The sequence below is a fragment of the Polyodon spathula genome, chromosome 35 (genome assembly GCF_017654505.1).
Source record: "Polyodon spathula isolate WHYD16114869_AA chromosome 35, ASM1765450v1, whole genome shotgun sequence".
In the NCBI taxonomy this organism is placed as follows: Eukaryota; Metazoa; Chordata; class Actinopteri; order Acipenseriformes; family Polyodontidae; genus Polyodon; species Polyodon spathula.
Window position 1 is genome coordinate 1,141,107 of NC_054568.1, and position 19,821 is coordinate 1,160,927.

A 19,821-nucleotide genomic window follows, 5' to 3' on the forward strand; every position below is an offset into this window, starting at 1 on the left:
GTACCTTGTTTTGTTTTTGTTCCTGCATCTGTCCTGACATCATCACACGTCCATCCTGTCACAATGAGCTTAACCTTTTATTGTATAACTAATTATACTGCTGCTAACTACTACATAAAACTGGATACATATATTAAAAAAATAAAAATGTTTTCCCATCCATTGACACAGAAATCCAAATAATGATAATGCTGGCCCGTGGTGCTATACATCCAGTCCTGCAGTACGATGGGAATACTGTAATATTCCAATGTGTGGTATGTAGAACGATGCTAACTAGGACCTGAACCAAATCAAAACTTTGACCCACCTGCTAATCGCAAATTTCAAACCCAATAATAAATGACTTATTAGACTTTAATCAAAGTTATGCAAATAACACAAAGTAGATCTTCACATTCTAAATGCATTGCTGTTGTGTACAAGTAGAAGAATGCTTTGCTTTTAGAGTTATTAAATATACTAACTCTTGACATTACATTTGAGCTCAAGTTTCTCAAGTCCTGCAAGCTTTTTTTTTTAGTTCCCTTGACGGTACTGTAGATGGAAGCAATGAGTAAATTGTATAGTTGATACGATGTATAAATTGTATATTGTATTGTAGGGTTCATAGCTGGAGGTGAGGGAACACAGGACACAATAAGCCTGCTTGTACAGCGGTGTCAGAGTTGTGCTGCAGTGCTGGGATGGCTGGTTCGATCCTGACCTCCACCTCTTAACAAAACTTTTAAATTACTGTGTAATCTATGAGAGGCCGTGTTAATATGAACCATAAAAGCACTTATTACCAAAAAAGTTTGACATGTAAAAAATGATATGTACCGTCTGTCTATACAGTAAATAAAGATGTAAGAGATACAGGCAAGTATTAATATGGTTATTTATAAAATGGTTTGGGAGCTGTCTACATCCTGATTGGCTGATAGGCATTCTAAACCATTGAATTAGACTACAACCCACAGGAAAAAGTCCCAGCAAGTAGCAACACACAGGTATTACTGCGCGGAGCGTTTAGGACGTTTTAAAAAATAGATTTTGAATCGGCCTCTATTTTTTTCTCCCGATAAAAACCAAATACTGATAATAATACAAGTAAGTCATTGTTATTTCACCAGTGTACTGGAGCAGTGTGTTAGTATTACTTTCAGAATAAGATTTTATTCATTTGAAACACATAAACAATACAAACATACCTACAGTAAAGCCGTGGATCTCTCATTAAAAAAGTAAGTCATTTTAATGGCAGGTTCCCTATAGGGTAAAAAGAATAACCTTCTGTCAGACAAAAAAAGCCACTCTCAGCACCAGCTTTGTAATTTGCGATTAACGGGTGGGTCAGGGCCTAGAATTGAGATCGTTAAAATAATTTCTTCTACGATTACATTAAATATGTGTTAAATCTGTCCTACCTTTATTTAATGTCCAGGGTGTGAAGAATGGGAGATGCAGAATAACAGCATGTGCATATGTAAAGAAATTACAAACTGTGGCACAGCTGGACCTATTGTATGTGATGATGAAGGCAACCAGTATCTGAACCACTGTGCCTTTTCTGCCTCAATATGTCATGGCCTCATTCCTCTTAACAGAACTCAAGGATCATGTGGTAAGACACTATATATCATATGTAGCAGAAGTAAATACTGTACCAATTTGATGTTTTATCTAAGATGGCAACCAGGAACACTCTGTCTAAAAACGTCCCTTCGAGTGTGGCAGAGCTCTGCCCTTGTAAATATTGGCAGGGATGAGGTTAAATTCCCCTCCCTGCCCAGGTTTATTGTGTTCAGGTGGTTGGGGGTTGATTGGTGTAATTAACAATCAGTCAGCACCCAGCCACCTGACAAAAAGAGGCCTCAGCTCCTCATTTAGAGGAGGTAGCTGAAGAAGCAAGGTGGTTTGTGTTGCTTGTTTTTTTTGTTTTAGTTTGAGCTCCAGTGAAGGGTAAAGCCCAGCCTGGGAAATTTGTACGTTTTGCTTTATTTATGTGTGTTTGGAACCATTTGTTTTGTTAATAAGTCCTTTTTTTTAACTGAAGTCTGTCTCTTGGCCTCATCCCTTGCGCCATCCTGTCACAGCAAGTCTTACCAAAATATCGGTACACCTTGTTTTCACAGTAATGTATAAGGAAGTAAATGTTAAAAATATTCATAACTCATTAGACAGCGGTCTCTCTCTCTCTCTCTCTCTCTCTCTCTCTCTCTCTCTCTCTCTCTCTCTCTATATATATATATATATATATATATATATATATATATAAAAATGACCCACCCAATTTGGAATATCCCATTGTTTTTAAGACCTTGTCTTGGCGCTGTAAGTCCCATGTTGACTTGGGAGAGACGAAGTCAAATATGCGTGTCCTCTGAAAAGCATGTCAGCCGACATCCTCTTTTCATACTGCAAGCCAACAGCGAAGCCTATTGGACCTGTCACGTCGGAGGAAACGCAGTTCTGCCAGAAATTCACAGGCGCCCGGCTGCCACAGGAGTCGCTGGTCGCTGCCAACTTAAGCCCTCCCAACCCAGCCGGCGCTCGACCAATTGTGCGCCGCCCCCTCGGAGCTCCTGGCTACAGTCGGCCATGGCATAGCCTGGATTTGAACCAGCGATCAATTTCAGGTTGCCACGCTCAATCAACTCAAACAGGATTATAATTTAAACTTAATGTTGATAATGGATTTCAAGGTACATTTTTGAAGCAACACATTTGAGCTTTTATTTTTGAATGAAGCACCACTTGTATATTATATATTTTGCAGCACATTCATTCTGCGGATTTTTAATAAAAGCTAAATCAGCAAAACAAATTCTTGCTTGCAAATGTTTCTTGTTTAGCATAATAATCATTTCATTTTTATTAGTAACAGTAGTAATCATTAGAATGACGATAGTCCTTCTGTGCTGTCATGCATACATACGTTCTATATGTTATACATGGCCCAGTATCCTCACAAGTTATTATTTAAGTATGCATTGCCAGTTCTGGCTAAATTAAAGCTTTCAATTGTATACTTTACTTTTTTATACTTTATACTTATAAAACTGGCAACTTTTTTCCAGAATGAAACAATTGATTTAACATTGATGAAATATAGGAGGTTGCACCAACTCAGGTCTAAACTCAGTCAATGAAGAATTCCACTTGTGTAGCAAAAAATCCCAATGGTTAGCCAAGTTTCAATCCATTCCAGATTTTGTCAGAGTGTCTTTTGAAGAAGGAAGTGGTGTTCTCTTGGAATCAAAGTTATTGAATATCCCACGTTGATCTTCAGCTGAAGATTTTAATAACCGTGCTCCTTATTGTAAGGTATAATGAACAAATATAATAATAGTCCATCTTACGCTACCCCACATAGTTTCCTCGGCTGGCAATATTAAATTAAACACAATTTGTTTGACCTTTTCAGTTTTCAGAGCTTTCAAAGTTTCCTTTAGTTCAAGTTTTTTTCCCCAAAAGTTTTCAAAAAATTTGAGCAGAGTATCCACACGAAAGGGTAGTTTGGTCCTCTAAGCAAACGGTCACAGGTAGATGAATTTTCTAGATCCGCTTCTGGAGCACAAAAAACTTTTCTTAAACTTTCGCCAAAGGGGTGTGTTTGCACTCTCAGCCAATCACTGTCTTTCTCAAAAGAAGTTCTTTGATTGGTGGCTGATATCTGAAAGAGGTTTTTTTTAACTTCAAAGGTTTTTTAAATTAGTTACCTAATTTTTAAATGAATGATGTAAAACTTGTTCTCATAACTTCCTTAATCTGACTTGGATTTTCATTAGACTTGTAAATCTGTGTTGCTCAGTCCAATATGAATAGTTTGATTCCAGATTGGATATACACAACCAAATCTGTCATCTCAATACACTGTTTCACCCTTTTAACTTAACTATAACATTTTAGGAAAACATTTTACTAACAGTCTATATTAAAATACATGTATCGATTTAGTTTCATGTAAAAAGTTGTTTTACAATAATTCAAATCACTGTTTTCAGTATTTTCTCCATATAAACAGTTAAATCGTTATAGTTATATTTAATAATTAATTTTCCCCACAGTCAGTAAGAGTGGCTGACAGTTTCTTGTTTAAACTAAATTTAGTGGGGTAGGTTTTCATGGCCATTTCAAAACCAGTCGGGTCATATTTGGCACCCTTGGTGTCCGTGTCACAGAATTGATTTATTTATTTATTTCTAATTTAGTCTCTGTATTCTCGGCTCACCACTTACAACTCCCAGGGATATTCAAAGGCAATCTCTTACAAAAAAATAAAATAAAAGTAGTATACTGCAAGTATTTATGCCAAAATAACATATTATATAATACAAATAGTCTACTAAAACCATGCTATTTTGTCACAAGTATACTTGCAGTATCCTGTGTAATCTAAAAATATAAGGGATTGGCCATTATTATCCTGTGTGTGTGTGTGTATTATCAGTCAGGAGGGCCGTTATATTGAACTGATTAGATCAGTCTACAGCAGTTAAATGAAAATTGTGGATACGTTGACATTTTAGCAGCCGTCCAGCAGCCACTAATGCTTATTCTTTACAATGAAATACCATTCCTGTGTTTTAAAAAGTGGGTCGCAGACACCATGCTTTTATTCTTATCAAGAAATGCAAAGGCAATATCCAGATGACTAGACTACCATCTGTTGCGCTTTAATGTGTTGCGTAAACGTACTGACTGGCGAGGTGCAAGCGCTCGTTCGTCTAGGGGCGGATACAAATATCCAGCAACTGGAGATAAACGTCAGAGAAAGTCTATTAAACAAATGCAGATTTAAAAGAAACGGGATTGAACCACAGTCTCAAGCAAAGTGGGAGGAAAAAAAAACTTCAGTAGAGTTCTCTCGTCTCCTCTTTGCGCAGCATACGTAATACATCAGCTCACTTCTCTCTATGTAAAAGCAGCTGAAGCTACCCGAGCCGTACCAGGCTGGAATCCGGCTGGCACAGCACTGGCTTGGCACCTGTTTGGCTCGGGTGTGCAGGTGGAAAAGGGCTAAAAGGAATTTGAGTATCAAAACTTGCAGACCTTTATCAGGCGACACATTTCATATGGAAGTGTATTTTAATATTTACAGTGAAACGCTATTTAGGACATTTACTGCTTGCTTTAGTGCAGTTTTTAAGGCTGCTGTTATCATCAGAACATAAGAACATAAGAAAGTTTACAAACGAGAGGAGGCCATTCAGCCCATCTTGCTCGTTTGGTTGTTAGTAGCTTATTGATCCCAGAATCTCATCAAGCAGCTTCTTGAAGGATCCCAGGGTGTAAGTTTCAACAACATTACTGGGGAGTTGATTCCAGACCCTCACAATTCTCTGTGTAAAAAAGTGCCTCCTATTTTCTGTTCTGAATGGCCCTTTGTCTAATCTCCATTTGTGACCCCTGGTCCTTGTTTCTTTTTTCAGGCTGAAAAAGTCCCTTGGGTCGACACTGTCAATACCTTTTAGAATTTTGAATGCTTGAATTAGGTCGCCACGTAGTCTTCTTGTTCAAGACTGAACAGATTCAATTCTTTTAGCCTGTCTGCACATGACAAGCTTTTTAAGCCCGGAATAATTCTGGTCGCTCTTCTTTACACTCTTTCTAGAGCAGCAATATCTTTTTTATAGCGAGGTGACCAGAACTGCACACAATATTCAAGATAAGGTCTTACTAGTGCATTGTACAGTTTTAACATTACTTCCCTTGATTTAAATTCAACACTTTTCACAATGTATCCGAGCACCTTGTTAGCCTTTTATATAGCTTCCCCACATTGTCTAGATGAATACATTTCTGAGTCAACAAAAACTCCTAGGTCTTTTTCATAGATTCCTTCTCTAATTTCAGCATCTCCCATATGATATTTATAATGTACATTTTTATTTCCTGCATGCAGTACCTTACACTTTTCTCTATTAAATGTCATTTGCCATGTGTCTGCCCAGTTCTGAATCTTGTCTAGATCATTTTGAATGACCTTTGCTGTTGCAACAGTGTTTGCCACTCCTCCTACTTTTCTGCAAATTTAACAAGTTTGCTTACTATACCAGAATCTAAATCATTAATGTAGATTAGGAATAGCAGAGGACCTAATACTGATCCCTGTGGTACACCACTGGTTACCACACTCCATTCTGAGGTTTCTCCTCTAATCAGTACTTTCTGTTTTCTACATGTTAACCACTCCCTAATCCATGTACATGTGTTTCCTTGAATCCCAACTGCATTCAGTTTGAGAATTAATCTTTTGTGCGGGACTTTGTCAAAAGCTTTCTGGAAATCTAAATAAACCACGTCATATGCTTTGCAATTATCCCTTATCGATGTTGCATCCTCAAAAAAATCAAGCAAGTTAGTTAGACACGATCTCCCTTTTCTAAAACCATGTTGACTGTCTCCCAGGACCCTGTTACCATAAAGGTAATTTTCCATTTTGGATCTTATTATAGTTTCCATAAGTTTGCATATAATAGAAGTCAGGCTTACTGGTCTGTAGTTACCTGGTTTAGTTTTGTTTCCCTTTTTGTGGATCGGTATTACGTTTACAATTTTCCAGTCTGTCGGTACCACTCCTGTGTCAAGAGACTGCTGCATGATCTTGGTTAGCGGTTTGTAAATTACTTCTTTCATTTCTTTGAGTACTACTGGGAGAATCTCATCCAGCCCAGGGGATTTGTTTATTTTAAGAGCTCCTAGTCCCTTTAACACTTCTGCCTCAGTTATGCTAAAGTTATTTAAAACTGGATATGAACTGGATGACATGTGGGGCATGTTGTCAGTATCTTCCTTTGTAAAAACTTGTGAAAAGTAATAATTTAATATATTTGCTATTTGCTATTCTTCATCTACGATTTTGCCATTTGTATCTCTTAAACATTTAATCTCCTCTTTGAATGTTTGCTTGCTGTTGTAATATTGGAAAAACATTTTGGAATTGGTTTTAGCTCCCTTAGCAATGTTCTTTTCTATTTCTCTCTTGGTCTTTCTAACTTCCTTTTTGACTTGCGTTTGCAGTTCTGTGTACTCTTTTCTTTCTATCCATGATGCAGTAGTTTAATCTCTCTTCTTTCTTTGTTACGGTATAGGAAATTGCACTCATCTGAAGCTAACTCGTGGAGAAGGGGCTGAGGGAGAACATCCCAAGTATGGCTTAATTTCTTTTGAACCAACTGGAGCAACACATGACGGCAGAACTGTATACAGAGCGTTATTAAAATACAGAACAGAGTTTGTAATGCAGTATGATGTCAAGATGCAGAGGTGGATTATAGGTTTGTTTTCACATATTTTCAGTTTACTGTGTTTAGTTGTGAATGCCTCATTGGATCCAAGTTATACAACTTAGTTCTGTCATACCTCTAAGGTAAAAGATCTGAAGATGGACAGATTCATCTGGCTGCCTTCTCTCTAACGAATGCTACCTGGCCCCAAGACAGCATAGCTGGCTGGTGGATAGTAAATCATGATGATAATGGAAATGAGATTTGGAAAGAAGATATCTTTCTACAACTGCAGTGTTTTATTGGTTTGTCTAATATTTCATATCATTTTAAAATATTGTAAAAAAAAAAAAAAAAAAAAAAAGCCCTGCAACACTTAGGAGATTCTTTTCAAAGTGGAAAAAGTTTGGTTGTTTTTACCAACGCATTTCAGCCAGTGCCTTCGTCAGGGTAATAAACACTTGCATGAAATTGTATTCTGTATTTGTAAGCTGCAGTATATCTAGATGGATCTGTACTTATTGTATTCTATTATATCTCATTTAAAATTATAATGGACAGTTTAATCTTAGATGCTAAAATAATTGTTATTGCTTTATTATTGATTTGCTGGCTGTATTCATGATTATTTACAGGTGTTTGTATTCTAGTATGTTGTTGAACTTCACTATTCATACATTGGATTAGGGGGCCTTAACTTGATATTTATTGGCTCATTCAAATTCAAAATCTAATCCATTGAACCTTTATTGGATGTTGTTAATTGTCTGCTAAACTCCATAATTATCCTACATAGCCTTTTTTTATACTGCCATGTAAGTTCATGCAAGTTTTTATTACCCTGACGAAGGTGCTGGACGAAAAGCGTGTTAAAACAATAAAACTTTTTCCACTTTGAAAAGAATCTCCTAAGTGCTGCTGGGCATTTTTTTATTTTATTTTTTTTTACTTGAATTGTGTTTATTTTGCTACATATTCACCTTAGCGAGTTTGCAAAGTTGAGCCAGTTTTGCTTTTATTATTTTAAAATATTTTTTAACAGATTTTATCAAACCCATGCTGGCACATGCATAACCGAATGTCCACGGAAAAGCACTTTTATTACCTGTGTTGTAAAATAAAGTAGAATGTAAATAAATAGGAATGCGTAGTACAACAACCACATATAGTCTCATAATATTAGGAGGAATATTTATTTGTCTTTCGTTTTTCACACAGAAAATGCAAACACACCGGGGCCTAGATTCATTTGGTAAGCGTGCATTTTCTCTTTAAAACAAAGCACTGTCTGAGGCTCACAGAATCACTCACATCTTTCAATATTGTCTCTTTTAAAACAGGTTTCTAATTGCAGCAATTGTTGTTTCTCTTATCACCACAACAACATCTGCTGTGATTCACACAGTCCAGCAGCAAAAAGGATGTCTTTGGTATCCGTCTGTTTGCACCCTTACAACAGAGGTAATGGCTATTCTTATTTCTTTCAGAAATTATATGGCTTTCAGTCTCAGAATTAATTTGTTCAGCATTCAAAATAGGCAAGTATATATATATATATATATATATATATATATATATATATATATATATATATATATATATATATATATGAGCAGGAAAGCATGTGTGGTTTGGATGCCAACCTACGTATGGAAGGTCCAGGACACTGTGACCAGGTCCTTTAAAAAAAAAAAAAAAAATTTTTGTCGCAGCGTCATTAAGAACCCTGGGACTCTCTTTACCTTTAAATGTGACATGAATATATATATATATATATATATATATATATATATATATACACACACACACACACACACACACTACTGTGCAAAAGTTTTAGGCAGGCGTGAAAAAATGCTGTAAAGTAAGAATGCTTTCAAAAATAGACATGTTAATAGATTATATTTATCAATTAACAAAATGCAAAGTGAGTGAACAGAAGAAAAATCTAAATCAAATCCATATTTGGTGTGACCACCCTTTGCCTTCAAAACAGCATCAATTCTTCTAGGTACACTTGCACAAAGTCAGGGATTTTGTAGGCATATAGTCAGGTGTATGATTAAACAATTATACCAAACAGGTGCTAATGATCATCAATTCAATATGTAGGTTGAAACACAATCATTAACTGAAACAGAAACAGCTGTGTAGGAGGAAAAAACTGGGTGAGGAATAGTCAAACTCAGCTAACAAGGTGAGGTTACTGAAGACAGTTTACTGTCAAAAGTCATACACCATGGCAAGACTGAGCACAGCAACAAGACACAAGGTAGTTATACTGCATCAGCAAGGTCTCTCCCAGGCAGAAATTTCAAGGCAGACAGGGGTTTCCAGATGTGCTGTCCAAGCTCTTTTGAAGAAGCACAAAGAAACGGGCAACATTGAGGACCGTAGACGCAGTGGTCGGCCAAGGAAACTTACTGCAGCAGATGAAAGACACATCATGCTTACTTCCCTTCGCAATCGGAAGATGTCCAGCAGTGCCATCAGCTCAGAATTGGCAGAAAACAGTGGGACCCTGGTACACCCATCTACTGTCCGGAGAAGTCTGGTCAGAAGTGGCCTTCATGGAAGACTTGTGGCCAAAAAGCCATACCTCCGACGTGGAAACAAGGCCAAGCAACTCAACTATGCACGAAAACACAGGAACTGGGGTGCAGAAAAATGGCAGCAGGTGCTCTGGACTGATGAGTCAAAATTTGAAATATTTGGCTGTAGCAGAAGGCAGTTTGTTTGCCAAAGGGATGGAGAGTGGTACACAAATGAGTGTCTGCAGGCAACAGTGAAGCATGGTGGAGGTTCCTTGCAAGTTTGGGGCTGCATTTCTGCAAATGGAGTTGGGGATTTGGTCAGAATTAATGGTCTCCTCAATGCTGAAAAGTACAGGCAGATACTTATCCATCATGCAATACCATCAGGGAGGCATCTGATTGGCCCCAAATTTATTCTGCAGCATGACAATGACCCCAAACATACAGCAAAAGTCATTAAGAACTATCTTCAGCGTAAAGAACAAGGAGTCCTGGAAGTGATGGTATGGTCCCCACAGAGCCCTGATCTCAACATCATCGAGTCTGTCTGGGATTACATGAAGAGAGAGAAGCAACTGAGGCTGCCTAAATCCACAGAAGAACTGTGGTTAGTTCTCCAAGATGTTTGGGCCAACCTACCTGCCGAGTTCCTTCAAAAACTGTGTGCAAGTGTACCTAGAAGAATTGATGCTGTTTTGAAGGCAAAGGGTGGTCACACCAAATATTGATTTGATGTAGATTTTTCTTCTGTTCACTCACTTTGCATTTTGTTAATTGATAAATATAAACTATTAACATGTCTATTTTTGAAAGCATTCTTACTTTACAGCATTTTTTCACACCTGCCTAAAACTTTTGCACAGTACTGTGTAATATATATATATATATATATATATATATATATATATATATATATATATATATATATATATATATATATATTTATTTATTTTATTTTTCTTTAAGTGTGTCATTAAAAATACACAGAGGGAAACATTTGTTTTTTTGTTTCTAGGTTTACTCAATAGCATGCCTCAGAAAGACTGATTTGATTATCACACAGATTTTTGTTACAGAAGACATCAGACATAAATGACTGAAATTAGAACAGTCAGTAGGGGAAGGGCTGAAGGTGTTAGAAGTGCAAATTTCTCTGTGGGCCAAGCATTCTTTTAAATTCTTGTCTCTAGGACATTGGGGGAGGATTGTTGGAGAATTTTAAAGTTCCTCTGCACAATTTTCTGTACTATTCTGTTAGTGGAGTGCTAAGTGAGGGCTAGAGGAATTCTGCTAACTGTGTTTTTTACTGGTAACTAGAGCAGCAGTACTCAATAAGTGGACCACGGTAGGTTTTGAATACAATGAACCTTATTCACGGCCACAGCAAAAACGAGGTTCGGAAAGCATCAGTTCCAGAAGTGTAATAAACAATCACTGTTATGTCCCAACCGTGCGAGTGATTCCTGTTATGACAGAGATCAAGACCTGTCGTTTCATAGATTTCCAGTAGACAAACAAAAGAGGAAAGCATGGATTATCAATTCACCGAGACAACATACCAAGCAGCAATTGCTTTAGCTAGTCTTAACAAGTGGAACAAGTTAGCCTGACAATAAAGACTAACTCATAATAACCCTGTGTAAATGTGTGCGGAAATTCAATGTTAAGATGTACAAACTCATCTTGTACATTGTCATTATGGATATTTGATTAAAAGTATTGAAGATATTGAAAGCATCAGCAAAAAAGGCAAATAGAGTTGCCTAATAATAAAAGCATTTATATTAAATCAAGCACGATTCGAACAAACGCATTGTGACATTTCAGTCGGTTAAACTGAATACATCAAACAATTGTCAATTTTATATACTAATTTAAAATATTATATTTAATTCTGTATTGTTACTTTTTAGTGATGCCTTCCACATAGACGCTGGTAGCATCTCCCATTCGATTTGGTTCGCTACATCAAGATCGTTTTTAGTTCGATTTGGCGGATGATCCAGCTGTGGGGATTATCATCTGGGACGCTGCAATCAGGACTAACAAGAAGATTAAAGTTAGTCCAAGCAAGCGGACTAAACCTGCTTAACACACAAGTTAGATGCATCAAATGGACTAACTTTGGTACGCTGCAAACAACCCTCAGTGTTTGTTTGCTTTCCGAGCCTCGTTTTCAAACTAAGATGGTCGCTGGCATGAATGAGGTCTACAGGATCAATTTAAGAAGGAGAAAAAATTTCATTGAGCAAAAATATTCAATTGTTTTGGATTGACGTGTACTTTGAGCTCCCCTATTAAGATTCATAACAGGTTTCAGCCAGTACTTATAGCGAAGCAGGTCATTTAATAAAAGATGGAACTCAATAAGCATGAAAAGCCATTTTTTGTTTGCATTATGGTCATCCAGGATGGTGTGATGTGCTGTGAAAATACTAGCAATGAGGAGTTCGGGGTGTTTTTGGTGTCACAAAAACAAAGCTTTGCTTAGAGAATTGTACATCTGCTGAGATTTATTTGGGGTTATGACTGGTTTCGCCCGGACAGTGTGGGGCAGTTTAGTTTTGTTTTTTTAACTCTCATCCCAGTGCATTCTGGTAAGACCAGGGTTGGGGGAGTTACTTGAGTTATTACATAATAATAGTGCATATTACACTCTACTTTAGAATATTATACTATAATCCACAAATATTACCGAGCATAAAAAGAAACGTGTTGTATTACTCTCTTTACATCTCCCGTGTGAAATTCACGATGTAGGCAGCTTAAAAACACTGGGCACACACGACAAGCCATATTAATATCTCAAAGTAGAACAAAAAGCTCAGGTTGATGCATATTGTAAGCATGCATTTTTCTGATAGATCGCGAGAGTGATATTTTCTATCAAAATAACTTTTTTAAAAAATTTGAATTGCTATGTTGAATACAAAAACAATGAAATTAAACTAATTCCTGATAGTTTGAGTGCTGAAGTAAATTAGCTCTAACAGTTTCTAAAATGTAAACAATTCTATGAACTTTAAGTTCCTACAATCTAAACTTCAGTGCTTGTTTCAGTTGTTGTAAAAATGAAAAAAAATTTTTACTTGGATTAAATCGTAAATCTAACCCAAACAATGCATGACATCTTTGCAAATTTAAGAGCTTCATTTACCTATCTTTAGATAGTGTGTTCTTTTTGGCACACTCATCTAGTCTCCTAGCAACAGGTCTGTAGCTAGTACGCATGGGCACAACAACGCTCATGATTACCTTATAACTCCTTTAATGGGGCGGAGTGATTCCAAGCAGTTTTGACTTTTAGTGGGTTCATTCAAAGAGAAACACCACACTGTGTGTGTACTGTCTGACATAAAGAATAACACCACACTGTGTGTGTACTGTCTGACATAAAGAATAACACCACACTGTGTGTGTACTGTCTGACATAAAGAATAACACCACACTGTGTGTGTACTGTCTGACATAAAGAATAACACCACACTGTGTGTGTACTGTCTGACATAAAGAATAACACCACACTGTGTGTGTGTGTGTGTGTGTACTGTCTAACAAAGAGTAACGCATTCATTATTTATTAACTGTAATATAACAACACAATTAAAAACCTAATGTGTTATATTTCCGCGATACCGACAAATGTAGTATTATTCGAGTAGCGCATTACCCTCAACTCTGGTCCTGGGGTCGATTATGATTACAAATATAGCTGCAAGCAGCAATGGAGGGGGGGGGGGCAGAGCAGGGCACAGCAGGACAAAGCAGGGCAGGAAAGGACAAGGCTGAGCAGGACAGAGCAGGGCAGGAAAGGGCAGAGTAGGGCAGGGTAGAGCATTGTAGGGGGCCATGTGCGTATGGACTGGCATGCCAAGCAGGTCAAGGCTGAGCAGAGTAGGGTAGGGTATGGCATAGCAGAGCACTATAAGTGGCCAAGTGCACATGGATGAGCATGGCTGAGCTGGACAGGGCAGGGTAGAGCAATGTAAGGGGCCAAGCGCACATGGACGGGCATGGCCAAGAAAAGCAGGGCAGAGCCAAGCAGGGTTTAGTAAACAGTTTTTAACACACACACACATACACACACATATTTGTGTGTGTGTGTGTGTGTGTGTGTGTGTGTGTGTGTATATATATATATATATATATACACACACACACACACACACACACACACACACACATACTGACCTTGGACGCTCTGCTCTTTAACATGTGACATAACATATGGTATACCATTTACTGTAGACAAATGTTCCAAGGCTCTATGATGGAGACCTAGATCTTATAGCTTAAATTACGGTAATGGTGTCAGATAATAATATCTTTACTTAAATGAATTGTAGACACATATGTCGGACTAGAATACCTGGCGATATACTGGAAAGGATATGACATGTAATAACGTACAATGATTAACTGCTAAGAACGGGTCTTTGGACCTGCCTGTGACTGACACGACACATGTCTTGGTGCTGTGTTGGACGACACAACCAAAACACTTTTTAATTATTTTTTCAAAAAGTTTGTGTGTTTTATAAAATGATTGTCTTTACCAGTTTTTTAACCCTCCTATTATGTTCAGAATTTAGGTACATCTGTTATGTTTTGGGTCATATTGACCCAATGCAATTTCAAACAAATTTAAACAGCCTTAAATTGATTAAATGTTTTTATTTGCAAAGGTTTTACTCTTTTATGCTCTTTTAGTCCAGGAGCTGTGATAAAACTTGTTTGACTGCCAACCTGGGAGCTTCTCATTTTGGAATGTCTTTACCAGTGAGATGCTGTTGCAATACTGACAGAGAAAATTAGGCTCTGCCTTGTAGATGTATATTGTTTTTTTTTTTTGTTGTTTGTTGTTCTAAAAAAATAATAATAATAATAATAATAATAATAATAATAATAATAATAATAATAAAATAATATAAATTAAAGAAGTTTTTTTTATTCCTGCACACAAATCTTCATAGATAAATGCCACGGCTCACAGTGACCCGAAATGTCTTATTTGTACACATGACTTGTTCTAAAAAAATAAAACATCACAAAGGTTCTGTTTTCTTTGTATAAGAAAAAAATGAAAAGAAAAATAGCATTAAAGCTAATTGGAAACTAGTGTCGGGTCAAATAATATCATCATAACTTACAGTAAATAGGTTGTTTGTAAAAGAAAAATGCTTTGAATAGGCATTCCATATATTATATGTGTATCTATATATATAGATGTGTATATGATCAGTGCCTATAGAAAGTCTACACCCCCTTGAACTTTTTTACATTTTGTTGTGTCAGTGCCTCAGAGTTTCATGCATTTAAATGAGGATTTTTTTCCACTTATCTACACACCGTACTCCACACTGTTAAGAGGAAACAAGTTTTTATTGAGAAAATTATATATTAAAAATACAAAACTGAAAGATCATAATTGGATAACTCTCCACCCCCCTGAGTTAATACTTGGTGGAAGCACCTTTGGCTGCAATTACAGCTGTGAGTCTGCTGCGATAGGTCTCTACCAGCTTTGCACACCTAGATTTGGCAATATTTGACCATTCTTCTTTACAAAACTGTTCGAGCTCTGTCAAGTTCCTTGGGGAGCATTAATAGACAGCAATCTTCAAGTCTCTGACTGGGCCACTCAAGAACATTTGCTTTTTTTGTTCCTTAGCAACTCCAGTGTAGCTTTGGCTGTGTGCTTTGGGTTGTTGTCATGCTGAAAGGTTAACTTCCATCCCAGTTTCAGCTTTCTTACAGAGGGCAGCAGGTTTTCCTTAAGGACTTCTCTGTACTTTGCTCCATTCATTATCCCTTCTATCCTGACAAGTGCCCCAGTCCCTGCCAATGAGAAATAAACATGATACTGCCGCCACCATGCTTCACAGTAGGGCTGGTGTTCTTTGTGTGAGGCGCTAATTTGGGTTTGTACAGTTGGGTTATTACTAGTGCAATCTAGGTAAAGTACCTGCCTGCTTGCTCAAGGGTACAGCAGCAGTGTGTGTCTCCCCCTTACCTGGGATTGAACCCACGACCCTCCGGAGTCCTAACCACTACGCCACACTGCTCTCCACTCCAGTTGTACCTGGTATGATCTATTAACCACAGGTTTAAGCACTGTAGTATTTGTGTCATGCTTCCAAATTTTGTGTTTTGTAGGTTCTTAGTTTTTCCAAGGTCTTTTGCATTTTTATTGAAATGATGAGCTTGTCTTACTTGGTTTCTCTGCAACTCTTAAGGAGTCCTTTTTATCACTGGCTACAGCAGACCGCTACATATTGGCAGCTGTGTCTTGGTTCTTCGGCTCATTAGTCTTTGTGCTGGGCTTGCACTCACTCATTGGGATGGGATATTGCAGTGGTCCAATATTGCTAAGAGTCTGAATCTGCATTTCTTGCTTTTGCCATCAGTCTTTTGGCTGTTTTCACAGCCGACTCTGCCTTTCCTTGGATAACCTGGAGAGGAATTTCCAGTCTCTGCTAAATTGTCTAAACTCTTGCAGTGAGAACTGCGGGCCATTAACTGAACATACTGTAACAGGTATCCCACGTCGAATGAAAGGTGCTTTTAATTTTTTTTTTTATTAGTTCTAGATTTTGTATCCTGCAAGTAGTCAATCTCCCAGAAATTGGAGTAATCATCCACCATGCTCAGATATTTGTCTGCAAAGCTAAATAAGTATGTCCCTACTTTTGCCCCAGGTCTCTTGGGTATGTTATGTGGGTATAATGTCTTTCTCTGCTGTTGCGCATCTATTGATGAAATTGTCTTTAAGTGTTCATTCATTCCTGGCCAATACACGCACTCTCTAGCTTGTTTCAAACAGCCTTCCATCCCCAGGTGAGATATTGTGCATTATTTCCTTTCTGTGTGTAGCAGGGATTACGACTCTGTCTCTCTCACTCTCCAGAATATTATTCCATTCTCTACACTCAGTTCATCCTGCATTGAGAAGAAAGGGCCTGTAGTAACTTTGTTTTCTGTTCCATTCAGTATAGCTTTCACACACTCTTCTGAGATAGAAAAGTACGGTATCCTATTTATGGCTTCTATTTCAGTCTCAACTGAGACTTCTGAGAGTGGAGCGATAAAGTGGAAGAAAAAGAAGCCAAGTTAGAAGCAGTTGTTTGAATCTTGAGCCCCACCACCTTTCCAATTGTGCCTATTGCTTGCTGCTTCTAACTTGGGCTTTTGTGTTTGATATCACCACTAACATTGCTAAGTGTTTTTGTTATAGATTGATAAAAATATAGCTCAGAAGTCCCAACTGGGCACATTCTATTCAGATTAATTTTATTTGTTGAAATTTATCCATTTACTGTCAGGTCTTTAACACTGAAAAGCTAACAGTCCTTTTTTGTGAACAAAATCTCTATTGCATTTATTTTTTCTGATCCTTGCTAGTGGTGCTGTGATTTTTGAATGTACATGGGATTATTTACTACTACTTGCACAGTGCTATCCATTTATAATTTTCCATATGTTTCGCATTTTCTTCTCTTTTTTTGCAGGTAAGGGATTTAAGCCGTCTGGCTGAAAGAAAGAAGGATACAATTCTGAAAGGATTTGGGAACCCAATTGAAATTAAAATTGAAAGTATAGACATTTTTTCTAAAAATGGGGAAATCAGAAGTAGATTATACAGGATATCTTTGTTGATGAAAGAGTTTTCTACGGACCGAGAGTTTTTTGACAATTTAAAATCAAATGAATTCTCATTTGATGATGACCTTCAGAAGGCAGAGGCTGTTATATCATCTTTTGAATTACAAATGGAAGGAGAACTGAAAAGTGCATTAATTGGTTTTAGTGTACAAGGTGTATTTTCCATAGCAGAAATTACAGTAATTTCAGCTACAATATCAACTGCAACTGCTGTATTATCCATTGTTGGAGGAGTTATATCAGTTGCCATGTTTATATATGATATAGTCCACAGTGTACAGAGGGAAAGGCAGGTACGAGATGATCTTATTGATGCCAAGCAAAAGATTCTGACTCATATATCAAGGCTAAATGAAGCGGAAAAACAAATACAAACATATTGTGAACTGACCTGCAAGACAGACATCTTATACTTGGGGACAATTCTTGAGCTGTTAGCTAATTATCTTAAAAATGACCAAAAATATGATGATATTCAAAAGTGGAATAACAAATTCAATTCTATTTTTTTCAGATATAACAAATGCGATCCATCCCAAGTTAATCTAAAACATTTAAAAGAGATGACTTATATCCAGCAAAACTTAATTGAGTTTCTTGATAAAAGAATAACAGAACTGGGTCATGCAATTGAAACTGTTCACAGATTCCATATTTTAAAAGAACAGATATTGGAAAATGTAAAAAAGGAATATTCTGTGACAAGAATAGTTATTATACACCCTGAGTTAAAGACTCAGAAAGATGCTTTAGTTCTTTTAGCCCTGTTACTGCCAGAACAAAAGTGTTATTGGGGTTATGACTTGGAAAGTGTACGTAAAAAGGACTTCACAAATCCCTTGCTTGATATACCAGTTTCTAAGAAACTTATACAAGAGATAACCACATATATGGAATTTGAATTCCCCCTAAACAAGATAAAGGATACATTGTGTTTGAAATTCAATCATTGCATATCTGATGGTGCTGAGCTGCTATTAACAGCATTAGCAAGACCTGAACTGCATTCCTACAATGATCACCATCTCCCAAACTTTCCATGTCGAAATTCACTACCAGCTTCTGTTGTGGTGTATAATCTTGTCAAATAAAGCAATGTAAATATATTAAACGCACACATGTAACTTGAAAGAAAAGATACATAATTTATACTGCAAGCGCATTTAAAAAAAGAAGGGCTTCTGCATTTATGAAATTATATCCAAAATGTATTGTGTTCATTATAGTGTATAAGTAATATAGCAAGATGTTATACATTAGACTTTGCTTCTGATTTCCACCTGAAGAATTAAAAAATCTACCTAACCTTAAGCAGTAAGTAAAAGCAACCAGAATGCTCCCGAGTTGCGTATCCAGCTAAGGCACTTCACTGAAATGCAGGATGGGCCCTGTAGCATGGAGATCGCTGGTTTGAATCCAGGCTATGCCATAGCAAAATATGGCTGGGAGTTTTCAGGAAGCAGTGCAAAATTGGCTAAGAGCCACTCGGGTGATGAGGGTTTAAGTCAGGTGGGTGATCCTTGTCTCAGCGTGCATCGACGACTCCTGTGTTGGCCTGGCACCTGTGAGTTGGCTGTGTTGTAGCAGGATCTGTGTTTCCTCGTGACAGGTCTGGTTGGCTTGTAGAGTGAAAGAAAGCAGGCGGCCTGACAGCACACGTTCTTGAGGGCGCGTGCGCTTGTCTTCGCCTCTCCGGAATCTCTGCAGGGTTACAGCAGTCAGACAAGGGCTTAGAAACAATTGGCCATTCTAAATTGGGGAGGAAACGGGGGTAAAATTCCAAATGAAAAAACAAATGGAATAAGATGGGAAAGATATAGTAAGTCTTGCATATACAGTTTATATAGTGCTCCAAGTGGGCACTAGGCTTGTGTTTCCGTTTGTTGTAAGACCATTCTTGTAATTAATAAAAACCAAGGTCAAGTCCTGTTTACCTGCAGTGTTGTGTACAGAGTGTTGTTTCTACATACCAAACTGCCAGACCACACTGGAATACATCAGAATATATTTAAATACTACCCAACATTTCAAAAATACTTTGGAAACATTTATGTATACTTCAGATAACACAGATCGCAGATTTAGATAGTATCCAAAGCAGACATTTTGGTCTATAGTAAACATAAATCGATCATAGATAAATTATGTAACAAGTAACCCACAACTGTATGGGTGCCAAGTGTAAAATTATACATATATATATATATATATATATATATATATATATATATATATACACACACACACACACACACACATATATATATATATGTTCATGTTCATGTTCGTCTGTCGAGTCGCAGGCGACTCATAGCGACCTTATGACAGACGCCGCGCCACATTTCTCTATTCCTCGTGGCTTGTAGGATTTCTTGGAGACTCATATTCAGGGCTTCTTTGGCTTCCTGTAG

At 37.3% G+C, this 19,821-nt stretch overlaps 1 protein-coding gene across 1 annotated transcript in view; it reads left to right on the forward strand.

Moving 5' to 3' along the window:
* Window positions 1-19,349, forward strand: part of LOC121303693 — a 38,258-nt gene extending 18,909 nt beyond the window's left edge. Inside the window, exons 4-10 of the mRNA XM_041234457.1 lie at window positions 172-257; window positions 1,427-1,606; window positions 7,080-7,265; window positions 7,358-7,519; window positions 8,433-8,466; window positions 8,555-8,675; window positions 17,257-19,349. Of these exons, the coding sequence (XP_041090391.1) occupies window positions 172-257; window positions 1,427-1,606; window positions 7,080-7,265; window positions 7,358-7,519; window positions 8,433-8,466; window positions 8,555-8,675; window positions 17,257-18,501 (2,014 nt within the window). The 3' untranslated portion in view covers window positions 18,502-19,349. The remainder of the gene's footprint in view (window positions 1-171; window positions 258-1,426; window positions 1,607-7,079; window positions 7,266-7,357; window positions 7,520-8,432; window positions 8,467-8,554; window positions 8,676-17,256) is intronic.
* Window positions 19,350-19,821: the final 472 nt, after the last annotated feature.